Source organism: Oncorhynchus clarkii, chromosome 12 (genome assembly GCF_045791955.1).
Source record: "Oncorhynchus clarkii lewisi isolate Uvic-CL-2024 chromosome 12, UVic_Ocla_1.0, whole genome shotgun sequence".
NCBI lineage: Eukaryota > Metazoa > Chordata > Actinopteri > Salmoniformes > Salmonidae > Oncorhynchus > Oncorhynchus clarkii.
In genome coordinates, this window is record NC_092158.1 from 18,147,218 (window position 1) to 18,169,733 (window position 22,516).

At 46.4% G+C, this 22,516-nt stretch overlaps 1 protein-coding gene across 2 annotated transcripts; it reads right to left on the bottom strand.

The window, feature by feature from the left end:
• Positions 1–592: 592 nt before the first annotated feature.
• On the bottom strand, positions 593–22,234 carry LOC139422813 (M-phase phosphoprotein 9-like). 2 transcript variants are annotated; one of them, XM_071174189.1, is made up of 23 exons: positions 22,111–22,223; positions 21,042–21,322; positions 20,791–20,938; positions 19,686–19,775; positions 18,745–19,596; positions 14,901–14,973; positions 14,299–14,402; positions 12,789–12,905; positions 12,236–12,720; positions 8,220–8,369; positions 7,937–8,024; positions 7,653–7,868; positions 7,351–7,398; positions 7,194–7,258; positions 6,642–6,743; positions 6,241–6,495; positions 5,971–6,107; positions 5,237–5,470; positions 4,928–5,045; positions 4,705–4,778; positions 4,413–4,618; positions 2,041–2,109; positions 604–1,786 (listed from the first exon to the last, which is right to left on the bottom strand). In XM_071174189.1, the coding sequence occupies exons 2-23, from the start codon at positions 21,284–21,286 to the stop codon at positions 1,685–1,687; spliced, it is 3,978 nt and encodes a 1,325-aa protein (XP_071030290.1). In that variant the 5' UTR covers positions 21,287–21,322; positions 22,111–22,223; the 3' UTR covers positions 604–1,684. The 2 variants fall into 2 exon arrangements, with proteins under 2 accessions (XP_071030291.1, XP_071030290.1); XM_071174190.1 differs by lacking the exon at positions 6,241–6,495 and having other exon boundaries at positions 593–1,786; positions 22,111–22,234.
• Positions 22,235–22,516: the final 282 nt, after the last annotated feature.

The window sequence follows — 22,516 nt, forward strand, 5'->3', positions numbered from 1 at the left end:
ATTGACAGCCAAAACAAAGTCATGTGCAACATTATCCTTCTATTGGAAAATGACGTAGCAAATTACCAGGTCGTGGTTGTATGCTACATGTTACGTCGCTAAAGCATTGGCAATCCTAATCATACAGTATGTCCGACTTCATATACATGTCCTGTACTGGCAGCTAGACAGAAAGCGCCCCCCAGTGGCTACAGATTAATCACAGACCTGAACGGTACCTCTACAAGGTGCTTTATAAAACATGAAGGCCTACAGTAGAGTACAAATGTACTGAATCAACAGTAGTCATGGACCCCGTTTTGGACACTGATGGCCAAATTGAATATCTTTGAATGAATTGTGTAACAGAAACTATTTATTCTATATAGATGAGGCCTCTGACTGTGTCACTACAGACACCCTGGTTCGAATCTAGGCTGTATCACATCTGGCTGTAATTGGGAGTCCCATAGGGCGGTGCACAATTGGCCCAGTGTCGTCCGGGTTTGGCCGGTGTAGGCCTTCATTGTAAATAAGAATTTGTTCTTAACTGATTTGCCTAGTTAAATAAAGGTTTTAAAAAAAATAAAAGCTAGTAATGACAACCCATAGGTGTTGTAATAATGTAAGCATTATTTATTGTGAGCAAACAGTGCATTTTTTGTTCAAGTGAGGTTCATTTCAAGTCATTGCAAACTGCAAAAATTTAATAGAACACAACTTGACCAAAGAAACAAACAGTGCAACTAACATGCATTACAATAATTTGTGGAGCAGTGTACTTGTGTTTTTTATTTCAAATGTGTGCTGGTTTGGTTTTTGCATGAGATCCAGAGTAGAGAGAAGAGCGGGTGGTTAGGTACTGGTGAAATCCCTCCCTTCACAACATGGAATTAACACAAAACAAATGGAATGTTCAAAGGAGATACAAAAATATATAAAAATGGAAAAAGGAAAGCAATTAAAACATGTGCTACAGTACAAAGTTTTTGTAAAAGATCAAGTAATGGTGAAACTGAAGAATATAATACTAGCTTGGTAATACAAAACTTGTAGAATTGAACATTGTAGGCTATAAAGATTATATATATATATATATATATTTTAAATGCACCATTGTAATGAACACATAAAAATGCAATAAATGTAATAAATACATAATAATAATAATAATAATAATTATAAATAATAATATAATTGTATGCGATGAATAAAACATTTTAAAACAATGTATAAAAATGTAGACAGAGGTGGCAGTGACACATTCCAGATGGGAACATGTCCCTGCTGGATATTAGGAGGTTCTTCCATTCATATTGAAAAATCGACATAATTGACCTGAATATGGCAAGCAAAGCATATAATATTTGTATTTTTTAAACATCTAAAAAAAAAGAAAAAGTAAACGACTTTACAAATCTGAGCATTTCAAAAAAATATACTCCAAATAGTGAGCTCTTCCAAACATATAGAAAAATATCCCCGAGTTATATGTGTAGAAAAGACTGTGGGTCATGATACAGAGACAAGAGAGAACAATATGGGCTCTGTATCAATCTACAGCACAGAAAACTATAACTAGTTCTATAACTAGGAGAGTTGATATCTAGTCATCTATAGCTAGGACCAGGAGTATTTCCTGACCATGCAAACTGACCAGAAAAACTCTAGGCCCTACCTATGACGTCATCTAATAAAAACATTGCTATATTTTGGCAGAGGAGCGTAGAACGTGGAACCTCTTCAGGGTCATGCGGATGGAACCCAGGTCACGGTTTACTCTCTCTAGACGGTTCTCTAAGGCCACCTGGGAGTAGGGGAAGTAATTTAGCTGGAACAGCTTTAAACATTCACACATACCATACACAAAGACCTCTGTTTTGAAGTGATATCCCATCTCTCTAATGTTCCATTTAAAATACTATTCAAATTGCCATACAAGAGAGTCTACTTCCTCAAACAAACATGTTCATGACAACAAAAATATGAATTTTCAACCCAGTCATGGTTTTTACTGATATGTAATGAGGCCTAGCAGGTTTGGTGTGACTGTGACCGTACCTCATCTAACCTGGTCTGCAGGCTCACCCTCCCACCAGATCCAGGCATCCGGCTCAACGCTGACTCAATCTGCACAAAACACACACACATTAATAAATATATAACCAACGCATGAACTCACTTCACAGCACTCAGATTAAATCAGATTAACCAGGCAGGCAGCCCTGCAGTGTGTGTGTGTTTGTGTGTGTGTTTGTTTGTGTTGCGCTGGACAGACGCAGGAGTGTACGTAAGCTTGCTGATGGGTAACGGGGTTAGCACCCCTCAGTCAAAACAGAGCGGGACAGGACAGAGCGGGACAGGACAGGGCAGAGCGGGACAGGACAGGGCAGAGCGGGACAGGACAGGGCAGAGCAGAGCGGGACAGGACAGGGCAGAGCAGAGCGGGACAGGACAGGGCAGAGCGGGACAGGACAGAGCGGGACAGGACAGGGCAGAGCGGGACAGGGGGAATGTATGAATACAGCTATAAATAGAAGTCATTAAGAGTGGAGTGGTTGTAAAACCATAAAGCCAGGTTATATAACCGGAATATATTAGGAGGACTGCCTCCGTCATTAATAGATATAAACCATTAATAAAATATGAAGCAGTGCAATACCAGAATCAACGTTAGCCAAACTAAACTCCTAGCCCCTGTCCCTTGGAACTCCCTGTAGATTCCAAAGAGTTTGGATGGATATGAACTAGAAGGTAATATTGCTCTGGTAGGTCGATTCCACTGCATTGCTTATTGCCATCCAATCTTTACAGATCTACAGTGAATTCAGACCCCTTGACTTTTTCCACATTGTGTTACGTTACAGCCTTATTAAAATTTTAATTTTTTATCCTCATCAACACACACACACACACACAAAAACAGGTTTAGACATTTTTGCAAAAAAACAAAACTGAAATATCACATTCACATAAGTATTCAGACCCTTTTCTTTATTGAAGCACCTTTGGCAGCGGTTAGAGCCTCGAGTCTCCTTTGGTATGACGCTACAAGCTTGGCACACCTGTATTTAGGGAGTTTCTCCCATTCTTCTCCGCAGATCCTCTCAAGCTCTGTCAGGTTGAATGGGGAGCGTCGCTACAAAGCTATTTTCAGGTCTCTCGGGTTCAAGTCCGGGCTCTGGCTGGGTCTCTCAAGAACATTGAGACTTGTCCCGAAGCCACTCATGCGTTGTCTTGACTGTGTCCTTAGGGTCGTTGTCCTGTTGGAAGGTGAACCTTTGCCCCCCGTCTGAGGTCCTGAGCGCTCTGGAACAGGTTTTCATTAAGGATCTCTGTAGTTTGCTCCGTTCATCTTTCCCTCAATCCTGACCAATCTCCCAGTCCCTGCCGCTGAAAAACATCTCCACTACATGATGCTGCCACCACCATGTTTCACCGTAGGGATGGTGCCAGGTTTCCTCCAGACGTGATGCTTGGCATTCAGGGCAAAAAATTAAATCTTGGTTTCATCAGACCAGAGAATCTTGTTTCTCATGGTCTGAGAGCCCTTTAGGTGCCTTTTGGCAAACTCCAAGCGGGCTGTCATGTGCCTTTTACAGACAAATGGCTTCCGTCTGGCCACTCTACCGTAGAGGCCTGATTGGTGGAGTGCTGCAGAGATGGTTGTCCTTCTGGAAGGTTCTCCCATCTCCACAGAGGATCGTTGGAGCTCTGTCAGAGTGACCATCGGGCACTTGGTCACCTCGCTGACCAAGGCTCTTCTCCCTCGATTGCTCAGTTTGGCCGGACAGCCAGCTCTAGGAAGTCTTGGTGGTTCCAAACTTCATCCACTTAAAAATGATGGAGGCCACTGTGTTCTTGTCGACCATCAATGCTGCAGACATTTTTGATACCCGTCCCCAAATCTGTGCCTCGACATAATCCTAACTCGGAGCTCTACGGACAATTCCATCGACCTCATGGCTTGGTTTTTGCTCTGACATGCACCGTCAACTGTGGGACCTTATATAGACAGGTGTGTGCCTTTTCAAATCAATTGAATTTACCACAGGTGGACTCCAATCAAGTTGAAGAAACATCTCAAGAATGATCAATGGGAACAGGTTGCACCAAAGCTCAATTTCGAGTCTCATAACAAAGGATATGAATACTTATGTAAATAAGCTATTTCAGTTGGGATTTTTTTATACATTCGCAAATAAAATCTAAAAACCTGTTTCCGCTTTGTCATTATTTAAACCATTTTAGAATAAGGCTGTAATGTAACAAAATTTGGAAAAAGGGGTCTGAATACTTTCCGAATGTACTGTACAGGTGTCTAGGGGTAGGGCTATGGGTAAAAGGCATGTTTGGTCCTGTGGAAATTGGACATTGCTAGTGAGTGGCCTGTCATAGTGTATCTATAAGAACCTTATAACAGTCTGTCTCACCTGTTGTTTCTCCATAGTGAGCTCGTCTAACATCCTCTCAGCGTCGGCCAGGGAGTGGAGCCTGGTCTGGAGGTCTGTCCCTGGGTCTTGGAGGTCTGAGCATGACCCCACAGTCCGTTGCTCCTGCCAGCCCAGCCCAAAGACACCCTCCTGGGGGTCAACACTGCCTGAGGACTCCACTGAGCCACCAGATGACCGCTGGGAAGCTGGAGGAGGAAGAAACAGGGCAGTAGTGTTAGGGAACTATTCAACTGAACACACTAACCAGGAGTCAGGGAGGTAAGTCAAAAACCTTCTGGGAACAGTCTCTTCCTGGGGCTGGAGTTGTGGAAGGAGTGGCGTCTCTGGTCTAACGCCACGTCAAACCTGAAACAGACAATCACAACTCTGAACTAAGCTCAACATATCAAATACCGTAGCTGGAGTTGGAGCGATCACACACGTAAAAAACAGTATGCATTTTAACCAAGGGTGCAAAGATTCAGCTAAGGAAGGGTCCTGTAGTCCACGGGTACCTGTTGTGTAGCTGTTGTCGTGGTGGTGGGTTGCCAAAGGCAGTGGAGTAGTTCTCTGCAGGGCAGCGTTTGGGGCTGGACTTAGCTGACAGAGGCATCATTAGGGTCTCCCTCTTACCTAAAACAAAATAACACTAGATTAGTGAAATCACTTAACATAATGAACTAGTCTCCACATACACAAAAGTACACATTAGGTAATAGAGTATTGAGATACACCAGGAAGAGAAAGGGGATACCTAGTCAGTAGCACAACTGAATGCATTCAACCCAACCCCGATAGAGGAGTGATGAGAAAAACAGACGTACTGGGTGTAGTAGGGGGAAAGGTGGTCCTCTGGGTGCGGGGGGGCAGAGAAGAGGACCTGTGGCCTTCTGGAGACAGACTTCTCTGGGCTCTCAGCAGAGGCACACCCCTGACTGTCCCGGACATTCCCGTCTCTAGGCCAGCCACATCCTCCATAGCCCTGTCACGGTCCTGTGTTTGTGGTTCTCTGTGGTTTCTCTCTAAAAGGCCAACAGTAGGCCTCCGGCTGCCCAACCCTGCAACACAGACAGATACATAGAGATAAATGACAGAATTTAGAGAAAAACACTCCCAGAAACAGATGCTTTCAGAGTGAACCACATTGAAAGACCCATCAACAGAAAAAAACTTCAGAGTAGAGAATCAAACAGGTTGTTTCAACTTAGACCTGCTAAGTTCCTTAGCACTGCCAAGATAATATCCGTTTGAAAATCACTACATTTTCACAAGACAGAGAATCTTAAAATGTTGGTATCAGATGACATGAAAAACAAATATCCAAACGGCTGAGGTCAGGGGAAACACAACCTACATGGTAAAAGCTAGCGTTAGCGAAAATACAAGACTGGAGCCAATGAATGAGTCACGTTGAAGGCCAGTGTTCCAGCCCAGCACTAACGATTGAGTGGAGAGTGACATGAGTTAGTAAGTGAGTGGAAGGCCTACTGTGGGATGAGGACTGTGTCTTACAGTAGGCCAGTGAAAGTGAGTCAGTGGTACTGTGGCTGTTTCTTACAGGGGGCCCGGCCCTCAGTGGTCCTGGTCTCCTCAAGCTCTATCAGGGCCCTCATCAGTGGGGTCAGAGGCCCCCGAGCTTCCCTCACACCCCCACCCTGGTTCTGGGGCTGCTCACTCTCTGGAGGGGACAAACACCTACAGGACAAAACAGGACAAGGGTGAGGTAAACTGGTCAGCTTTGTAAATCGTGGTTAAATCAAGGGGAAAAGGAATTAAGAGGAGGTATTCTTAAGTTAAAACTACAACAACAAGTTAACCTCAACCACACCTTCTGCTGTCAGTGTGGCCCGAGTTGCCTGATTGGTCAGTTTGAGGACAGGGAGACTTCCTGTAGCTGCCCAATTGGTCAGTTTGAGGGCAAGGAGACTTCCTGTAACTCTGTGATTGGTCAGTTTGAGGAAGAGGAGACTTCCTGATGCTATGTGATTGGTCAGTTTGAGGGCAAGGAGATATCCTATATGTGGATTCTGGTTGCCGAGGGTGTTTGCTGGGGGACAGCAGCAGGTCCGGATGGTGGTACAGACTGGAGAGGGATAACAGTAAGAACAGCTTCTGTCAAACAAACAGACAGACTGGAGGGGGTTAACAACAGTAACAACAGCTACTGTCAGACCTGCTTTGGGACCGAATGAAAGCACAACATGGATGCATGAGTTGAGGAGACCGTACCCAGCTCCAGAGGACTGTGTGTGGTTGTGGACAGCCTGGCGACTCCTGGCCTGGTTCACATAATCCAGTTGATTCACCTGGCTCTCCAGCTTACAGATCACCCTGAGGAGGAGGGGCACAGACAGACAGAGAGGGAAGACTGTTACAGATCACCCTGAAGAGGAGCACAGACAGACAGAGGGGGAAGACTGTTACAGATCACCCTGAGGAGGAGAGGGGCACAGACAGACAGATAGATAGAGGGAAGAGTGTGTGGGTGATAGGACAGACATCCTATATCTCTCCACTGTTGCTGGGTCCAAAACATGACAAAGAAAGAAAAGCGGGCACACGATACATGCAGGTCCTGTCTATGCTTTGGTTGCCAAAATAGACAGTCACCAAGAGAAGAACTCTCTCTTAGTCATAAAGGATCCCGCATTATGTCACTCAACTTCTGATGTCAGATATGGCGTCATGATTCACCTAGCTTATCCATCCTATAGATGTTGGTTTTCATAGACAAGACAAAGAAATAATGTGTCCCTGCAGGTCTTGGATGCTTGATGTTACCTTTTTAGTCTAGAGACCTGCTCGTTGGCATCAAACAGCTGGTTCTCTGAAGACACCAGGTTGTCCTGTTGACAGAGAAATAAGGTTGAAATATTAGTACAATGTGTCACCTGTTCTTGTCAAGGTGGAATAACACAGAAACAGACATCACTAATACCTTCACCCCCTCGTGCTCTTTCCTCAGAGAGTCATACTCCCCCAGAAGCTGAGGAGGAAGAAACAGACACAACCCTTAAGTCATCATGGCCACACACACTTGAGCTACAGCCAAATAGCCTATTACAAGACAATCTGCACACATCAGTAGGTAATAAATAAGCTGCTCAGATAAGACTGGTTGGTGTTGAAAACACAGAGGTACAGTTCGCTCAAACTACAACACCTAGAAAGTAGTCTTTCCCAGACAGAGACCAGAGATTTGGGTTTACTTAACTAGTTTAGTATAAGTGCAGAACTCACGTCCTGCAGCATCTTGTACTCCGTCTCCCTCCTGGCCTCCTTCTCTTCCGTTTCTCTGCAGGCGTTCTCCAAGGCCTCCTCTAGCTGCCGGACCCGGGTCCTGAGGCGGCCAGCCGAGGCGTCCTTCTCCCTGACTGACCGCCTGCTTCCATCCAATCGCTGCTGCAGGGACGTTGCCGTGGAGCAAGCTGTGTCGTAGCGCATCGGCCAGTCAGCCTGTCAGAGAAAGCAGAGCTTGTTATGCACACACACACACACCTCTAGGGGTATAAAAAGCATCTTACCAGTTGCTTTTCCAGGATTGAGTTCTTGTTCTCCAGCTCCTGGATACAGCTGCTGGCTTCAGACAGAGCCCTCTCTAGCTGAGCACACCTGGTATTACAACGACCACAGGTTAGATCTCACACACACACAGCCCTAACCTTAACCCCTAACCCTAAAATGGTCTTTGTCCCCACGAGGGAGAATTTTCCTTGTTTTACTATTCATGTGGGGACTTTGGGGCTTTCCGGTACCCACGAGGATAGTAAAACAAGCGTGCGTGCGTGCGCACGCACACACACACACCTCTGTCTGAGTGTGCGGTTGCTCTGCTCTAGGTCGTGTGGCAGGTCTCTCAGGTCCAGTTTGTCTCTGAGGAGTTTGATCTCCGCCTCATAGTAAGCCTTCAGGTCAGCTACATGACGACAGTGTTTCTCCCTCAGATTCTCTCTCAGCCTGGAGAAAGAGGGGCGGATAGGAAGTAGGGAAAAAAGGAGGAAAATTGGGAAGAGAGTGAATGGGAGGAAGAGAAAGAAGAAAAGGAGTACTGCTCCGTATGCATCAGTAGTTATACGGGTTATTCTGCTGCTCCGTATGCATCAGTAGTTATACGGGTTATTCTGCTGCTCCGTATGCATCAGTAGTTATACGGGTTATTCTGCTGCTCCGTATGCATCAGTAGTTACACGGGTTATTCTGCTGCTCCGTATGCATCAGTAGTTACACGGGTTATTCTGCTGCTCCGTATGCATCAGTAGTTACACGGGTTATTCTACTGCTCCGTATGCATCAGTAGTTATACGGGTTATTCTGCTGCTCCGTATGCATCAGTAGTTATACGGGTTATTCTGCTGCTCCGTATGCATCAGTAGTTATACGGGTTATTCTACTGCTCCGTATGCATCAGTAGTTACACAGGTTATTCTACTGCTCCGTATGCATCAGTAGTTACACAGGTTATTCTACTGCTCCGTATGCATCAGTAGTTACACAGGTTATTCTGCTGCTCCGTATGCATCAGTAGTTACACGGGTTATTCTACTGCTCCGTATGCATCAGTAGTTACACGGGTTATTCTGCTGCTCCATATGCATCAGTAGTTACACGGGTTATTCTGCTGCTCCATATGCATCAGTAGTTACACGGGTTATTCTGCTGCTCCGTATGCATCAGTTATACGGGTTATTCTGCTGCTCCGTATGCATCAGTAGTTACACGGGTTATTCTGCTGCTCCGTATGCATCAGTAGTTACACGGGTTATTCTGGTGCTCCGTATGCATCAGTAGTTACACGGGTTATTCTGCTGCTCCGTATGCATCAGTAGTTACACGGGTTATTCTGCTGCTCCGTATGCATCAGTTTTACGGGTTATTCTGCTGCTCCGTATGCATCAGTTATACGGTTTATTCTGCTGCTCCGTATGCATCAGTTATACGGGTTATTCTGCTGCTCCGTATGCATCAGTTATACGGGTTATTCTGCTGCTCCGTATGCATCAGTTATACGGGTTATTCTGCTGCTCCGTATGCATCAGTTATACGGTTTATTCTGCTGCTCCGTATGCATCTGTTACACAGGTTATTCTACAGCTCCGTATGCATCAGTAGTTACAGGTTATTCTACAGCTCCGTATGCATCAGTAGTTACACGGGTTATTCTACTGCTCCGTATGCATCAGTAGTTACACGGGTTATTCTACTGCTCCGTATGCATCAGTAGTTACACGGGTTATTCTGCTGCTCCGTATGCATCAGTAGTTACACGGGTTATTCTACTGCTCCGTATGCATCAGTAGTTACACGGGTTATTCTGCTGCTCCGTATGCATCAGTAGTTACACGGGTTATTCTGCTGCTCCGTATGCATCAGTAGTTACACGGGTTATTCTGCTGCTCCGTATGCATCAGTAGTTACACGGGTTATTCTGCTGCTCCGTATGCATCAGTAGTTACACAGGTTATTCTGCTGCTCCGTATGCATCAGTAGTTACACGGGTTATTCTGCTGCTCCGTATGCATCAGTTATACGGTTTATTCTGCTGCTCCGTATGCATCAGTTACACAGGTTATTCTACAGCTCCGTATGCATCAGTAGTTACACGGGTTATTCTGCTGCTCCGTATGCATCAGTAGTTACACGGGTTATTCTGCTGCTCCGTATGCATCAGTAGTTACACGGGTTATTCTGCTGCTCCGTATGCATCAGTAGTTACACGGGTTATTCTGCTGCTCCGTATGCATCAGTTATACGGGTTATTCTGCTGCTCCGTATGCATCAGTAGTTACACGGTTTATTCTGCTGCTCCGTATGCATCAGTTACACAGGTTATTCTACAGCTCCGTATGCATCAGTAGTTACACGAGTTATTCTACTGCTCCGTATGCATCAGTAGTTACACGGGTTATTCTGCTGCTCCGTATGCATCAGTAGTTACACGGGTTATTCTGCTGCTCCGTATGCATCAGTAGTTACACGGGTTATTCTGCTGCTCCGTATGCATCAGTAGTTACACGGGTTATTCTACTGCTCCGTATGCATCAGTTACACGGGTTATTCTACTGCTCCGTATGCATCAGTAGTTACACGGGTTATTCTACTGCTCCGTATGCATCAGTTACACGGGTTATTCTGCTGCTCCGTATGCATCAGTTACACTGGTTATTCTGCTGCTAGTTCCTCTGGTATATAGACTCAACAATATTAGTGTGGCTGAATATACACTGCTCAAAAAAATAAATGGAACACTAAAATAACACATCCTAGATCTGAATGAATTAAATATTCTTAAATACTTTTTTCTTTACATAGTTGAATGTGCGGAACAACAAAATCACACAAAAATTATCAATGGAAATCAAATTTATCAACCCATATGGAGGTCTGGATTTGGAGTCACACTCAAAATTAAAGTGGAAAACCACACTACAGGCTGATCCAACTTTGATGTAATGTCCTTAAAACAAGTCAAAATGAGGCTCAGTAGTGTGTGTGGCCTCCACGTGCCTGTATGACCTCCCTACAACGCCTGGGCATGCTCCTGATGAGGTGGCGGATGGTCTCCTGAGGGATCTCCTCCCAGACCTGGACTAACGCATCCGCCAACTCCTGGACAGTCTGCAGTGCAACGTGGCGTTGGTGGATGGAGCGAGACATGATGTCCCAGATGTGCTCAATTGGATTCAGGTCTGGGGAACGGGCAGGCCAGTCCGTAGCATCAATGCCTTCCTCTAGCAGGAACTGCTGACACACTCCAGCCACATGAGGTCTAGCATTGTCTTGCATTGGGAGGAACCCAGGGCCAACCGCACCAGCATATGGTCTCACAAGGGGTCTGAGGATCTCATCTCGGTACCTAATGGCAGTCAGGCTACCTCTGGCGAGCACATGGAGGGCTGTGCGGCCCCCCAAAGAAATGCCACCCCACACCATGACCGACCCACCGCCAAACCGGTCATGCTGGAGGATGTTGCAGGTAGCAGAACGTTCTCCACGGCATCTCCAGACTGTCACGTCCGTCACATGTGCTCAGTGTGAACCTGCTTTCATCTGTGAAGAGCACAGGGCGCCAGTGGCGAATTTGCGAATCTTGGTGTTCTCTGGCAAATGCCAAACGTCCTGCACTGTGTTGGGCTGTAAGCACAACCCCCACCTGTGGACGTCGGGCCCTCATACCACCCTCATGGAGTCTGTTTCTGAACGTTTGAGCAGACACATGCACATTTGTGGCCTGCTAGAGGTAATTTTGCAGGGCTCTGGCAGTGCTCCTCCTGCTCCTCCTTGCACAAAGGCGGAGGTAGCGGTCCTACTGCTGGGTTGTTGCCCTCCTCCACGTCTCCTGATGTACTGGCCTGTCTCCTGGTAGCGCCTCCATGCTCTGGACACTACGCTGACAGACACAGCAAACCTTCTTGCAACAGCTCGCATTGATGTGCCATCCTGGATGAACTGCACTACCTGAGCCACTTGTGTGGGTTGTAGACTCCGTCTCATGCTACCACTAGAGTGAAAGCACCACTAGCATTCAAAAGTGACCAAAACATCAGCCAGGAAGCATAGGAACTGAGAAGTGGTCTGTGGTCACCACCTGCAGAACCACTCCTTTATTGGGAGTGTCTTGCTAATTGCCTATAATTTCCACCTGTCTATTCCATTTGCACAACAGCATGTGAAATTTATTGTCAATCAGTGTTGCTTCCTAAGTGGACAGTTTGATTTCACAGAAGTGTGATTGACTTGGAGTTACATTGTGTTGTTTAAGTGTAAGTGTTCCCTTTATTTTTTTGAGCAGTGTATAAAAACATAACCAGCCTCTGGCCACTCACAGAGAGACGACCACAGGGTCTTCCAGCGATGCCGCTTTCTCCATACGAGGGTTGCCCCGGGAGAGTGTGTGGGAGTGCGTGTGCTTCCCAGACACAGCCAGTTTCATCAGGTTGCTGGTGTGTGTGTGGCTCCCCTCGTCCTTGCTGGCCTGAGTGGCCAAGGCTTTGTGCTGCTGGCTGCTGGGGAGCACCAGGGGCTTGGAAGTAGAGGGGGATGATGGGGCCAGTTTTATCTGAGCAGAGGCTACCTTGGCTGGGGTAGGTGCGGTGACAGAGAGGCTAGAGGCATTGGAGGGGCAGTCTGTGTCCCCGGGGTTGGCACTGCCCTCGGCCATGCTGGCTGGGCTAACTGGGGTACAGGGGGTGCCAACGCGGGAGTAGAGGTGCGGCAGGGTGGGGTACGATGGGCTGCTGAAGTGGGAGGGCGAGGTGAAGCCGGAGGTCCGGTCTGACTGACGGTGAACAGTGGGATCTAGAGTTAACACCTAGAACAGAGAGAGGAGTAGAGAGTTAGAGCTAGTGTCGGTGCGTCTGTGCGTCTGTGTGTGTATACCTGTGGTGATGTGGGGCTGCATGTGCGAGAGAGGTCCCAGTCGGTGCGTTTGGACTCAGTTCTCTGCTTGTTGTGGTAGATCTCTCTGAGAGACAGCTTCTGTTCCTCTGGAGAGGTCTGGAGGAGGAAGATAGAGACACCGACACTGTCAGAACAACACACACACTCTGGAGAGGTCTGGGAGAGACACAGACACGCACTCTGGACAGGTCTGGGAGAGACACAGACACGCACTCTGGACAGGTCTGGGAGAGACACAGACACGCACTCTGGACAGGTCTGGGAGAGACACAGACACGCACTCTGGACAGGTCTGGGAGAGACAGACACGCACTCTGGACAGGTCTGGGAGAGACACAGACACGCACTCTGGACAGGTCTGGGAGAGACACAGACACGCACTCTGGACAGGTCTGGGAGAGACACAGACACGCACTCTGGACAGGTCTGGGAGAGACACAGACACGCACTCTGGACAGGTCTGGGAGAGACACAGACACGCACTCTGGACAGGTCTGGGAGAGACACAGACACGCACTCTGGACAGGTCTGGGAGAGACACAGACACGCACTCTGGACAGGTCTGGGAGAGACACAGACACGCACTCTGGACAGGTCTGGGAGAGGCACAGTCACGCACTCTGGACAGGTCTGGGAGAGGCACAGTCACGCACTCTGGACAGGTCTGGGAGAGGCACAGTCACGCACTCTGGACAGGTCTGGGAGAGACACAGTCACGCACTCTGGACAGGTCTGGGAGAGACACAGTCACGCACTCTGGACAGGTCTGGGAGAGACACAGTCACGCACTCTGGACAGGTCTGGGAGAGACACAGTCACGCACTCTGGACAGGTCTGGGAGAGACACAGTCACGCACTCTGGACAGGTCTGGGAGAGACACAGTCACGCACTCTGGACAGGTCTGGGAGAGACACAGTCACGCACTCTGGACAGGTCTGGGAGAGACACAGTCACGCACTCTGGACAGGTCTGGGAGAGACACAGTCACGCACTCTGGACAGGTCTGGGAGAGACACAGTCACGCACTCTGGACAGGTCTGGGAGAGACACAGTCACGCACTCTGGACAGGTCTGGGAGAGACACAGTCACGCACTCTGGACAGGTCTGGGAGAGACACAGTCACGCACTCTGGACAGGTCTGGGAGAGACACAGTCACGCACTCTGGACAGGTCTGGGAGAGACACAGTCACGCACTCTGGACAGGTCTGGGAGAGACACAGTCACACACTCTGGACAGGTCTGGGAGAGACACAGTCACACACTCTGGACAGGTCTGGGAGACAGAGACACACTCAACAACTAACACAATGAGGGAGATGGAGCAATTTTTTTTAAACTTGGGATTGAGGTCTGCAAATTTCTCGTAATGCATATTATGTGATTCCCCTAATGCAGATGGTTTTGAGACTAACTTTTTCAGCACAATGAAAACAAACATTGTATTTAGGTGAAACAAGTTTGGATTGTCCTTTTGTCATTCACCTACCAGACTGATAGAGGCCTCCTGCAGCAGGAGGTCGGCTCCACTGTCAAAGCTGTCAGGTAGAGGGCAGTAGAGTTCACTCTCATCCAGACGCCAGTATGTCAGACCTGGAGGACAAGAAGACACCTCTTACTACATTATAACAACCTCAGTCCTATACTGCTTCTTAACTACTTTACTTCAAACACTTAGCATTACAGAACTGCTGTTGCAGCGAAGGCAACAGTGTGATTCAACAAGATCCCTCAGTATGTAGGCCAATGTCTAACACTAGAACCGCTGGGCTGCGAGGCACCACTCATCAATATAATGAACACTCATTCTGACTGCAACATTCTAAAAGTGTAATAATACATTTCATATATGCTCCCTCTAAAATTATAATTTGGTTGTGTTCATGAAGGTGTCCAGTAACATCAGAATATACTTATTTTAATTTGAAATAATAAAACAGCATTTTCATTTGTTTACTGTAGGCTATATGTAAAAACAACAAAAAAACAATTCAACGTGGCGTGCCTTTGTTACAACAAACAGAAACCATGTGTTGGACTACGGAAACAGCTTATTATAATAAGAATACAAAGAGCGGTGTGTGTTGTTACCTGAGACCTCAGACATGAGGCTGTCACTCCTCCTCAGAGGGAAGGAGTTGGTGGAGGGAGCAGCCCACCCATGCTGAAAACAGAGATTAAATTAAGAGAGGAGAGAGAGAAGAGGAGGAGACCCAAAGCTTGCTCTAGTCCTTTTCTAAATGCTTCCAGAGCAGACAGTGTCGAGTCCTTTTCTAAATGCTTCCAGAGCAGACAGTGTCGAGTTCTTTTCTAAATGCTTCCAGAGCAGACAGTGTCGAGTCCTTTTCTAAATGCTTCCAGAGCAGACAGTGTCGAGTCCTTTTCTAAATGCTTCCAGAGCAGACAGTGTCGAGTCCTTTTCTAAATGCTTCCAGAGCAGACAGTGTCGAGTCCTTTTCTAAATGCTTCCAGAGCAGACGGTGTCGAGTTCTTTTCTAAATGCTTCCAGAGCAGACAGTGTCGAGTCCTTTTCTAAATGCTTCCAGAGCAGACAGTGTCGAGTCCTTTTATAAATGCTTCCAGAGCAGACAGTGTCGAGTCCTTTTCTAAATGCTTCCAGAGCAGACAGTGTCGAGTTCTTTTCTAAATGCTTCCAGAGCAGACAGTGTCGAGTCCTTTTCTAAATGCTTCCAGAGCAGACAGTGTCGAGTTCTTTTCTAAATGCTTCCAGAGCAGACAGTGTCGAGTTCTTTTCTAAATGCTTCCAGAGCAGACAGTGTCGAGTCCTTTTCTAAATGCTTCCAGAGCAGACAGTGTCGAGTCCTTTTCTAAATGCTTCCAGAGCAGACAGTGTCGAGTCCTTTTCTAAATGCTTCCAGAGCAGACAGTGTCGAGTCCTTTTCTAAATGCTTCCAGAGCAGACAGTGTCGAGTCCTTTTCTAAATGCTTCCAGAGCAGACAGTGTCGAGTCCTTTTCTAAATGCTTCCAGAGCAGACAGTGTCGAGTCCTTTTCTAAATGCTTCCAGAGCAGACAGTGTCGAGTCCTTTTCTAAATGCTTCCAGAGCAGACAGTGTCGAGTCCTTTTCTAAATGCTTCCAGAGCAGACAGTGTCGAGTCCTTTTATAAATGCTTCCAGAGCAGACAGTGTCGAGTCCTTTTCTAAATGCTTCCAGAGCAGACAGTGTCGAGTTCTTTTCTAAATGCTTCCAGAGCAGACAGTGTCGAGTCCTTTTATAAATGCTTCCAAAGGAGGGTAGATAATGTATGGAGGCCATTTCAGTGCCAAAATAAATGTTATTTAAATTACATATTTTTTAAATGTTATTTATAATTCACAAATTGAATCATTGAATTCAGAAATGTAACTTGTATTTAATGATTTAAAACTGAATTGAATGAATATTGCATTCCGTTTTAAAATGCCATTTATTTTTAATTAATTATTCAAGTTCAATATTTATATATTCAATATGGTAGATTGTAGTTTATAAACAATCATTTTAAGTTGATCAAAATGTCATATTTTCAACTTGTCAGATGCATTCCGATTCAAATTTTCAAATTCTGTTTTCTAAATTCAGATTGAAAACCAGGAAAGGTATAGGAGAACAAATAGAATCAAACACTCACTGTGGTAAACAGAAACTTTTTGCGGTTTCTGAAGCCAAAGTGGCATACTGAATTTATTTCCTTCCAATGAATGTCTCCAGCATTTGAACCTTTTTGGCTATGAACAATGGTTCATAGCCAAAATGGTTCAAATGCTAGAGACATTCATTGGAAGGAAATAAATTCAGTATGCCACTTTGGCTTCAGAAACCGCAAAAAGTAACCAACCGCGCTATTGAAAAGGGCCTTCAATTGCGCAAAGGGAGCCACTTCAGGCTGAGGAGTGAGTTTCATTGATCTGCTACACTAATACAAGTCTTCAAGATCCAGCAAGGTTACTCAGGTTACTTTGGTGATCCATGCTTATGTGATGAGAACCTTGCCTAAGACCTGGAGATGTGTAAGTTTGAGGTGTTATTTTGTGATAGGTTAGATTCAAGTTGGGGCGGACTGGCCATTTGGCATTTCGGGCAAATGCCAGACGGGTTGGTCAATTTTTAGCACATTGGGGCTAATTTTTTTATTTTACCTTTATTTAACCAGGCAAGTCAGTTAAGAACAAATTCTTATTTTCAATGACGGCCTAGGTACAGTGGGTTAACTGCCTGTTCAGGGTCAGAACGACAGATTTGTTTGTACCTTGTCAGCTCGGGGGTTTGAACTTGAACCTTCCGGTTACTAGTCCAACGCTCTAACCACTAGGCTACCCTGCCGCCCCTAATAATGGGGGACTTAAGGAAAATAATGGGCCGGTGTGGGGACCTCAAGAAAAGTATTGGCCAGCGTGCTAGAAATGCCAGGTCCGATTTATGGTCCCAGTCCACCAATGGTTTCAAGTCTCCGTCAAGGGTAGTCATTATATGGTTAACACTGTGTTAGCTAGTTAAGCTAAAGCCTAGGCATTGGTCCTGTGACTTGGCAGGGTCTCTTCAAGGATGAGTTGAAAGGGGGGTGAAGTGGCCACCCTTCTCTGATGAGTAACTTGTCTTGAGACCTGAAGAGTTACATTGTCTGGCACACAGGAGCCCTGGGTTAGAACCCCTTCAGACAAACTTCCACGTCTTCATGTCTCAGCTAAGGCTGCTCATCACATAGCCTCGCGAGCAGGCTGATCTCGTGAGCTTACATGAATGGTTCGCTACACACGGTAATAGGTCTGGTAATTACGAGGTTACTCCTCACATGGCTGGTTCACCAAACCACCTCTGTCACACTCATTAAATGGGGTGCACAGATCCTTCTGCTTCTGTATGCCACAGAAAGGGTTGTTGTTGTGCAGTAGGCCTGATTTCGAACCCAATCAGTTATATTGGTGCCGTGATCGCTGAGTAGGAGGTCAAAGGGAGGTGAAATGTAACCGAGGTGGTTCGATTAACCTTGCTGGAAACTTGAAGACTTGTGTTAGCTTCCTAAACAAATCCCCATGGGCTTTATCTAAGTGGGCTAACAGTCTTGTGAAACGCAGGAGACCTGGTTCAAACCCAGTCAGTCACAAGAGCAAGATTAAATAGAGAGTGGAAAGGCTATCCTTAGAAGGACTATGACTGTGCTCTTCAACTGTATTCTTATGGCGGCCAAATCATTTTTTTGACACTCCCTTATAGTATGTCCTGTGATCATCATAGAGGAGAACAGAAAAAGCATTCACGCTCTAGAGTCTCTTAGCTTTCAGCAATGGGGTCAATAGTTTATAGGCAAAGCGGTTCAAACGCTAGAGATAAATTCATAAGAAGAACATAAATACAGCATGGCACATTGGCTTCAGAATCCACCAAAAGCTTCTGTTACCACAGAGAGCGTTTGATTCCTGGCTGGCAAAGTACCAGGATGTGGTCTCTGGTTTTGAATCGGAATTTAGAGAACTGAATCTGATTGCATATGAGAAGTTGAATATATGAAACTTTGATTAACTTGAAATGGATGGTTTGAAAACTTGATACACAGTCAACGAATGTAATATCTACCATATTGAAACTGAATATATAAATATTGAATTTGAATATTCAATTAAACATTTTAAACTGAATGCAATATTCATTGAGTTTCAAATCATGAAATACAAGTGACATTTATGAATTAAATGATTCAATTTGTGCATTAAACATCCAAAAATATTACATTCAAATTTAATATCCTATTATAAAATTATAAAATTCAAATACCATTTCTGTTGGCACTGAAGTCGCTCCATAACAGTGACACACACAGACAAAATACATGGTGATATAACAAAATGCCAGAGCACTATAGTGACTCTAGTAATCCAAAGATCATTTTATCTAGCTACAATAAATTGTAATGGAACAGGCCGGTGCTAGGCATACCTGGTCCTGGAGGTCAGTGTCGTCCAGGGGGCTGTCTCTGGGGCTCTTCCTGGAGCTGGGCTGCTGCTCCTGGGGGGAAGAGGACAGAGGGTCGCTCTGGCCCAGGTACGGGGCCTGAAGGGGTGAGGGGGAGGCCTGGGGATGTTGGGCCTGCCCTAACCTGCTCTTCTTGGGTTTGCTGCGTCTCTGTCTTTGAGCCCAGGATGTCAGCGGTTGGCTGGAGGTTCTCTGCTGCTCAGGTGGTGGACTAGGATTGGCTCTAGGAGCCACCTCATTGGCCGAGGCGCTCCTCTGTTGACCCTCCTGGCCAATCAGAGTGATGTCTGTGTCGTCCTGGAGGTGAAGGGACCAGCTAGGCTCCTCTTCGACCTGGCCTGTCTCCTCTGCTCCCCGCAAAGTCACTGTCCCCTCCAGCCCTGTGCCCCAGGTCGACAGGGTCCTGTACCCACTGCATAGCACCGTCCCTGCCCCATCAGCACACCTCTCTCCTAGAGTGACCGGCTCTGGCCGGGGGGGTGGGGGTTGAGGGGAGGTGGAGCTCAAAATGGGTTGGGGGACAAAGAGGGAGGTGAGGGGAGCAGAGAGGGGCGAGTTCCCATTGGGAAGGTCCGTGCAAGTTGAAGGGTGGTTGGGGTTGGAAGTGGGGGGTGAAGGGTAGTCCTTGGTAGTAACAACAGGGGAAGAGGTGTAGTCTGGGTGTGTCTGTGTGACAGTAGACAGAGTAGATGGGTAATCGTGATGTGTCTGTGTCTTGGTGGTAGCAGTAGGGGTATATGGGTAATCGTGGTGCGTCTGTGTGCTGGTCTGGCGGTTCTGGAGCTGAACTAAGGCTTTGATCTCATCCTGAATCAGCTGGAGGAGAAAAACAATCACAGTGTAAACAGCCATCATTACATGCAACATCGGGTATTCTAGAACAGGCCAAGTATAGTAGTACAGACCTGTATTTGGCACTGGTACTGTTCTTGCTGAGCCAAGATCTGCTCTTGGTATTGTTTCTCTACTAGCTGAAACAGATGCAGCCATCGGCCCTGTTCAACAAACACACGTACACAACTTCAACATTAGGTCTGTAAACCATAGCACAAGACAGAGCATTGGAAGAGTTGTTCTTGGAAGTATGGGTGTCCAGCGTGAATATAAATATAGCAAATAGTCAAAATGTTCTGATTGGAGGGTAGAATAGTGACAGCTGGGAGTTAGGCTCGCAGCTGGGGTCTGTGTGTGTGTGTGTGCGAGGCGCACCCGGAAGCAGCTGTGCTCCAGTTATGACGTGAGAAAGGGGAAACCGTTGTACTATGCCATGCACCCAGGGAGGGGGGTATGCACCCAGGGAGGGGGGTATGCACCTGATATTACGGCCCATTAAAAAAAAAACAGATTCCCTTTGAGACTCTGCTGTTTGCGCATATTCATATGCAATAAAAAAATATAGATATTTCAGGGTACAATACCAGACCTGGGCTTCAGAACAATAGTCTAAACTAGACAAGTGAAATCTAGCATGTGTTTTTTTAGATCAGGAAAAATTATCAAGAGGAGACAAGGGCAGGTCATTAAGACAATTGAGAAACATCCCTGTATTCAAAGCTGGGGAATACAGTACTATGTATCTCCCAGGTGTGTTTTCCTCTGTGTGTGAGATGAGATGGCACTGCTGCATCACAAATCATCTCCCGTGTCTGAAGAGATCAGCTGCAGTGGTGTGATGTGTGCAGTCTGGGGGCCGATTGTGTGCATGTATCTTTGTGTGCGGTCAGCTGAGATCCACAGGGACAGCAGAAGCGACAGCAGAGAGATGAGGCTGCCCAACACACTGCAGGAGAATAATGACCATGCCAGCTAACCCCAACGTCACCCTTCACGGGGAGAAGTTCAGAGAACACACACTTCTCTGAAAAATGAATTGTCATGGAGATTTCTCCATCAGTTGCTGTATTACTACTTGAAAGTCCTTCCACACTAAATACAAAGTCTCCTACATATCTGTGTTGTCCACCTATCTTGTAGTTACACACCAACACTGCCAAACAGACACATTCCTACCTCACAGTCCTTCCACATCTCCGGGTCAGTCTCCCCACTACTCTGTATCTCCTGGACCAGGGCCCTGAGGGTCTCCAGGGATGAGGGGTTGATGAAGGGAAGACACTTCCCAGACACAAAGGCCTCCTCCGTACTGAGACACAGACTCCTGAGGAACACAACACACAGGAGTTAGGACAAGGGATTAGGATGGATTGTACTTTCCATACCTCCTACATTAACACCTCAGAGAGCACAGTCTCTACACACACCTGATCTTCTGGGGGAGGCTGCATGCTGGGGTCATGTCATAAGCTCTCCCATCCACAGCACCCCCTGCAGGCTTGGAGGTGATTTTGCATTCCTCCGGCCCAGCTAGCCCCAACCCAAGCCCCAGACCCGAGGCTGCTGAGGTGCCCTCTGAGGACTCACTCTCCTTGCCCCCTTCCTCGTTGGCATCGCCAAGGCAGTGGCTCAGGCTTGAAACATCCTCAGAGATACTGTCATCTGTGGACATGCTTATGGACTCGCGACCTGGGGAAGATTATGATACCTACAGGGGACATAGAGGGGGGTCAATGAATGGGTGGAAGGAGGGAGACAGCTCCCCCTCAACCTACAAGGAGATAGAGGGGGAGGGTCTAATACCTGCGGGAGATAGAGGAGAAAGGTCTAAAGTAACATATGACAAACATTGACTTCAGGGTGAACTGTCCCTTTAAACTCCAGACAGACAGTAACCAGGGCTGTGATGTGAGATGAAAACTTTCAATTTCACTGGGGCAGATTAACTTGCATACCCTTTCTGGATCAACTTAGGCTTGCGATATATAGCTGACAAGAGCATTAACCAGCATTAAACAGATAAGCTGTCATAGCTTCCATTAAATAGCTCACAGGGAAGGAAGCTTGCATGAATGGCATAATGTCACAACAACTGACCATGCAACAGTCAACACGACCAGCTGCTTTGATGTAATATTGTTCTCTCCTTGATAAGGGAATAAACCCCGCTACATAGCTATCCAGCGAAATATGCCTGGATATCGTAGCTAGTAAGTACCCTTCTGCTCGCTAATACAGTATCAACCTATTGATTGCCTGGCCAGTTTCCAGTTTGGTTGCTGGCTGGATCCTACTGTCTAGCTAGCTAACCATGTTAGCCTAACTGACAAGTTTGCAGGCTTCAACGTTTACGTGTAACGTTAGCTAGCGAACGTTACATGTTGACAATGATTGAAACTAGCGCCTTAGTTATACGCGCAATAAGCACATCATCGATTCAGAGTTAATGTGTAAAGTAGGTGAATTAGATGATAAATAAAGCTACAATTAACTTACCAGTTAACTTGTAACGTAACTTCACCCATATTGCCTCTCAGCAATACTAGCCAGCTAGTCTACTGCAGCTAATGTAGTTTTTACTCGGGCTAGCAGTGCTGCAGCACAATGTTCAATGGCAAAACATTACGCAGTGTCTAATTGGCCAACTGGAATAGAACACGAGTTACCTGATTGGCTGTCTCTCTTATTCAATCCTTATGATTGGCTATGATGCACAATGGCAGTAAACAACAATGGGCATGATTGGCAGAACTTGTAGGAAGTGACACATTCGCTGCAAGGGTAGAAGTCCAATGAAACGCGCAAGGATACCAAATTGTTACGTTACAAATGTGCAATTGCTAATGTTACATTGTTACCTGCGATTCCAAAATTGATAGTTACGTCTACTTAATGTGTTATA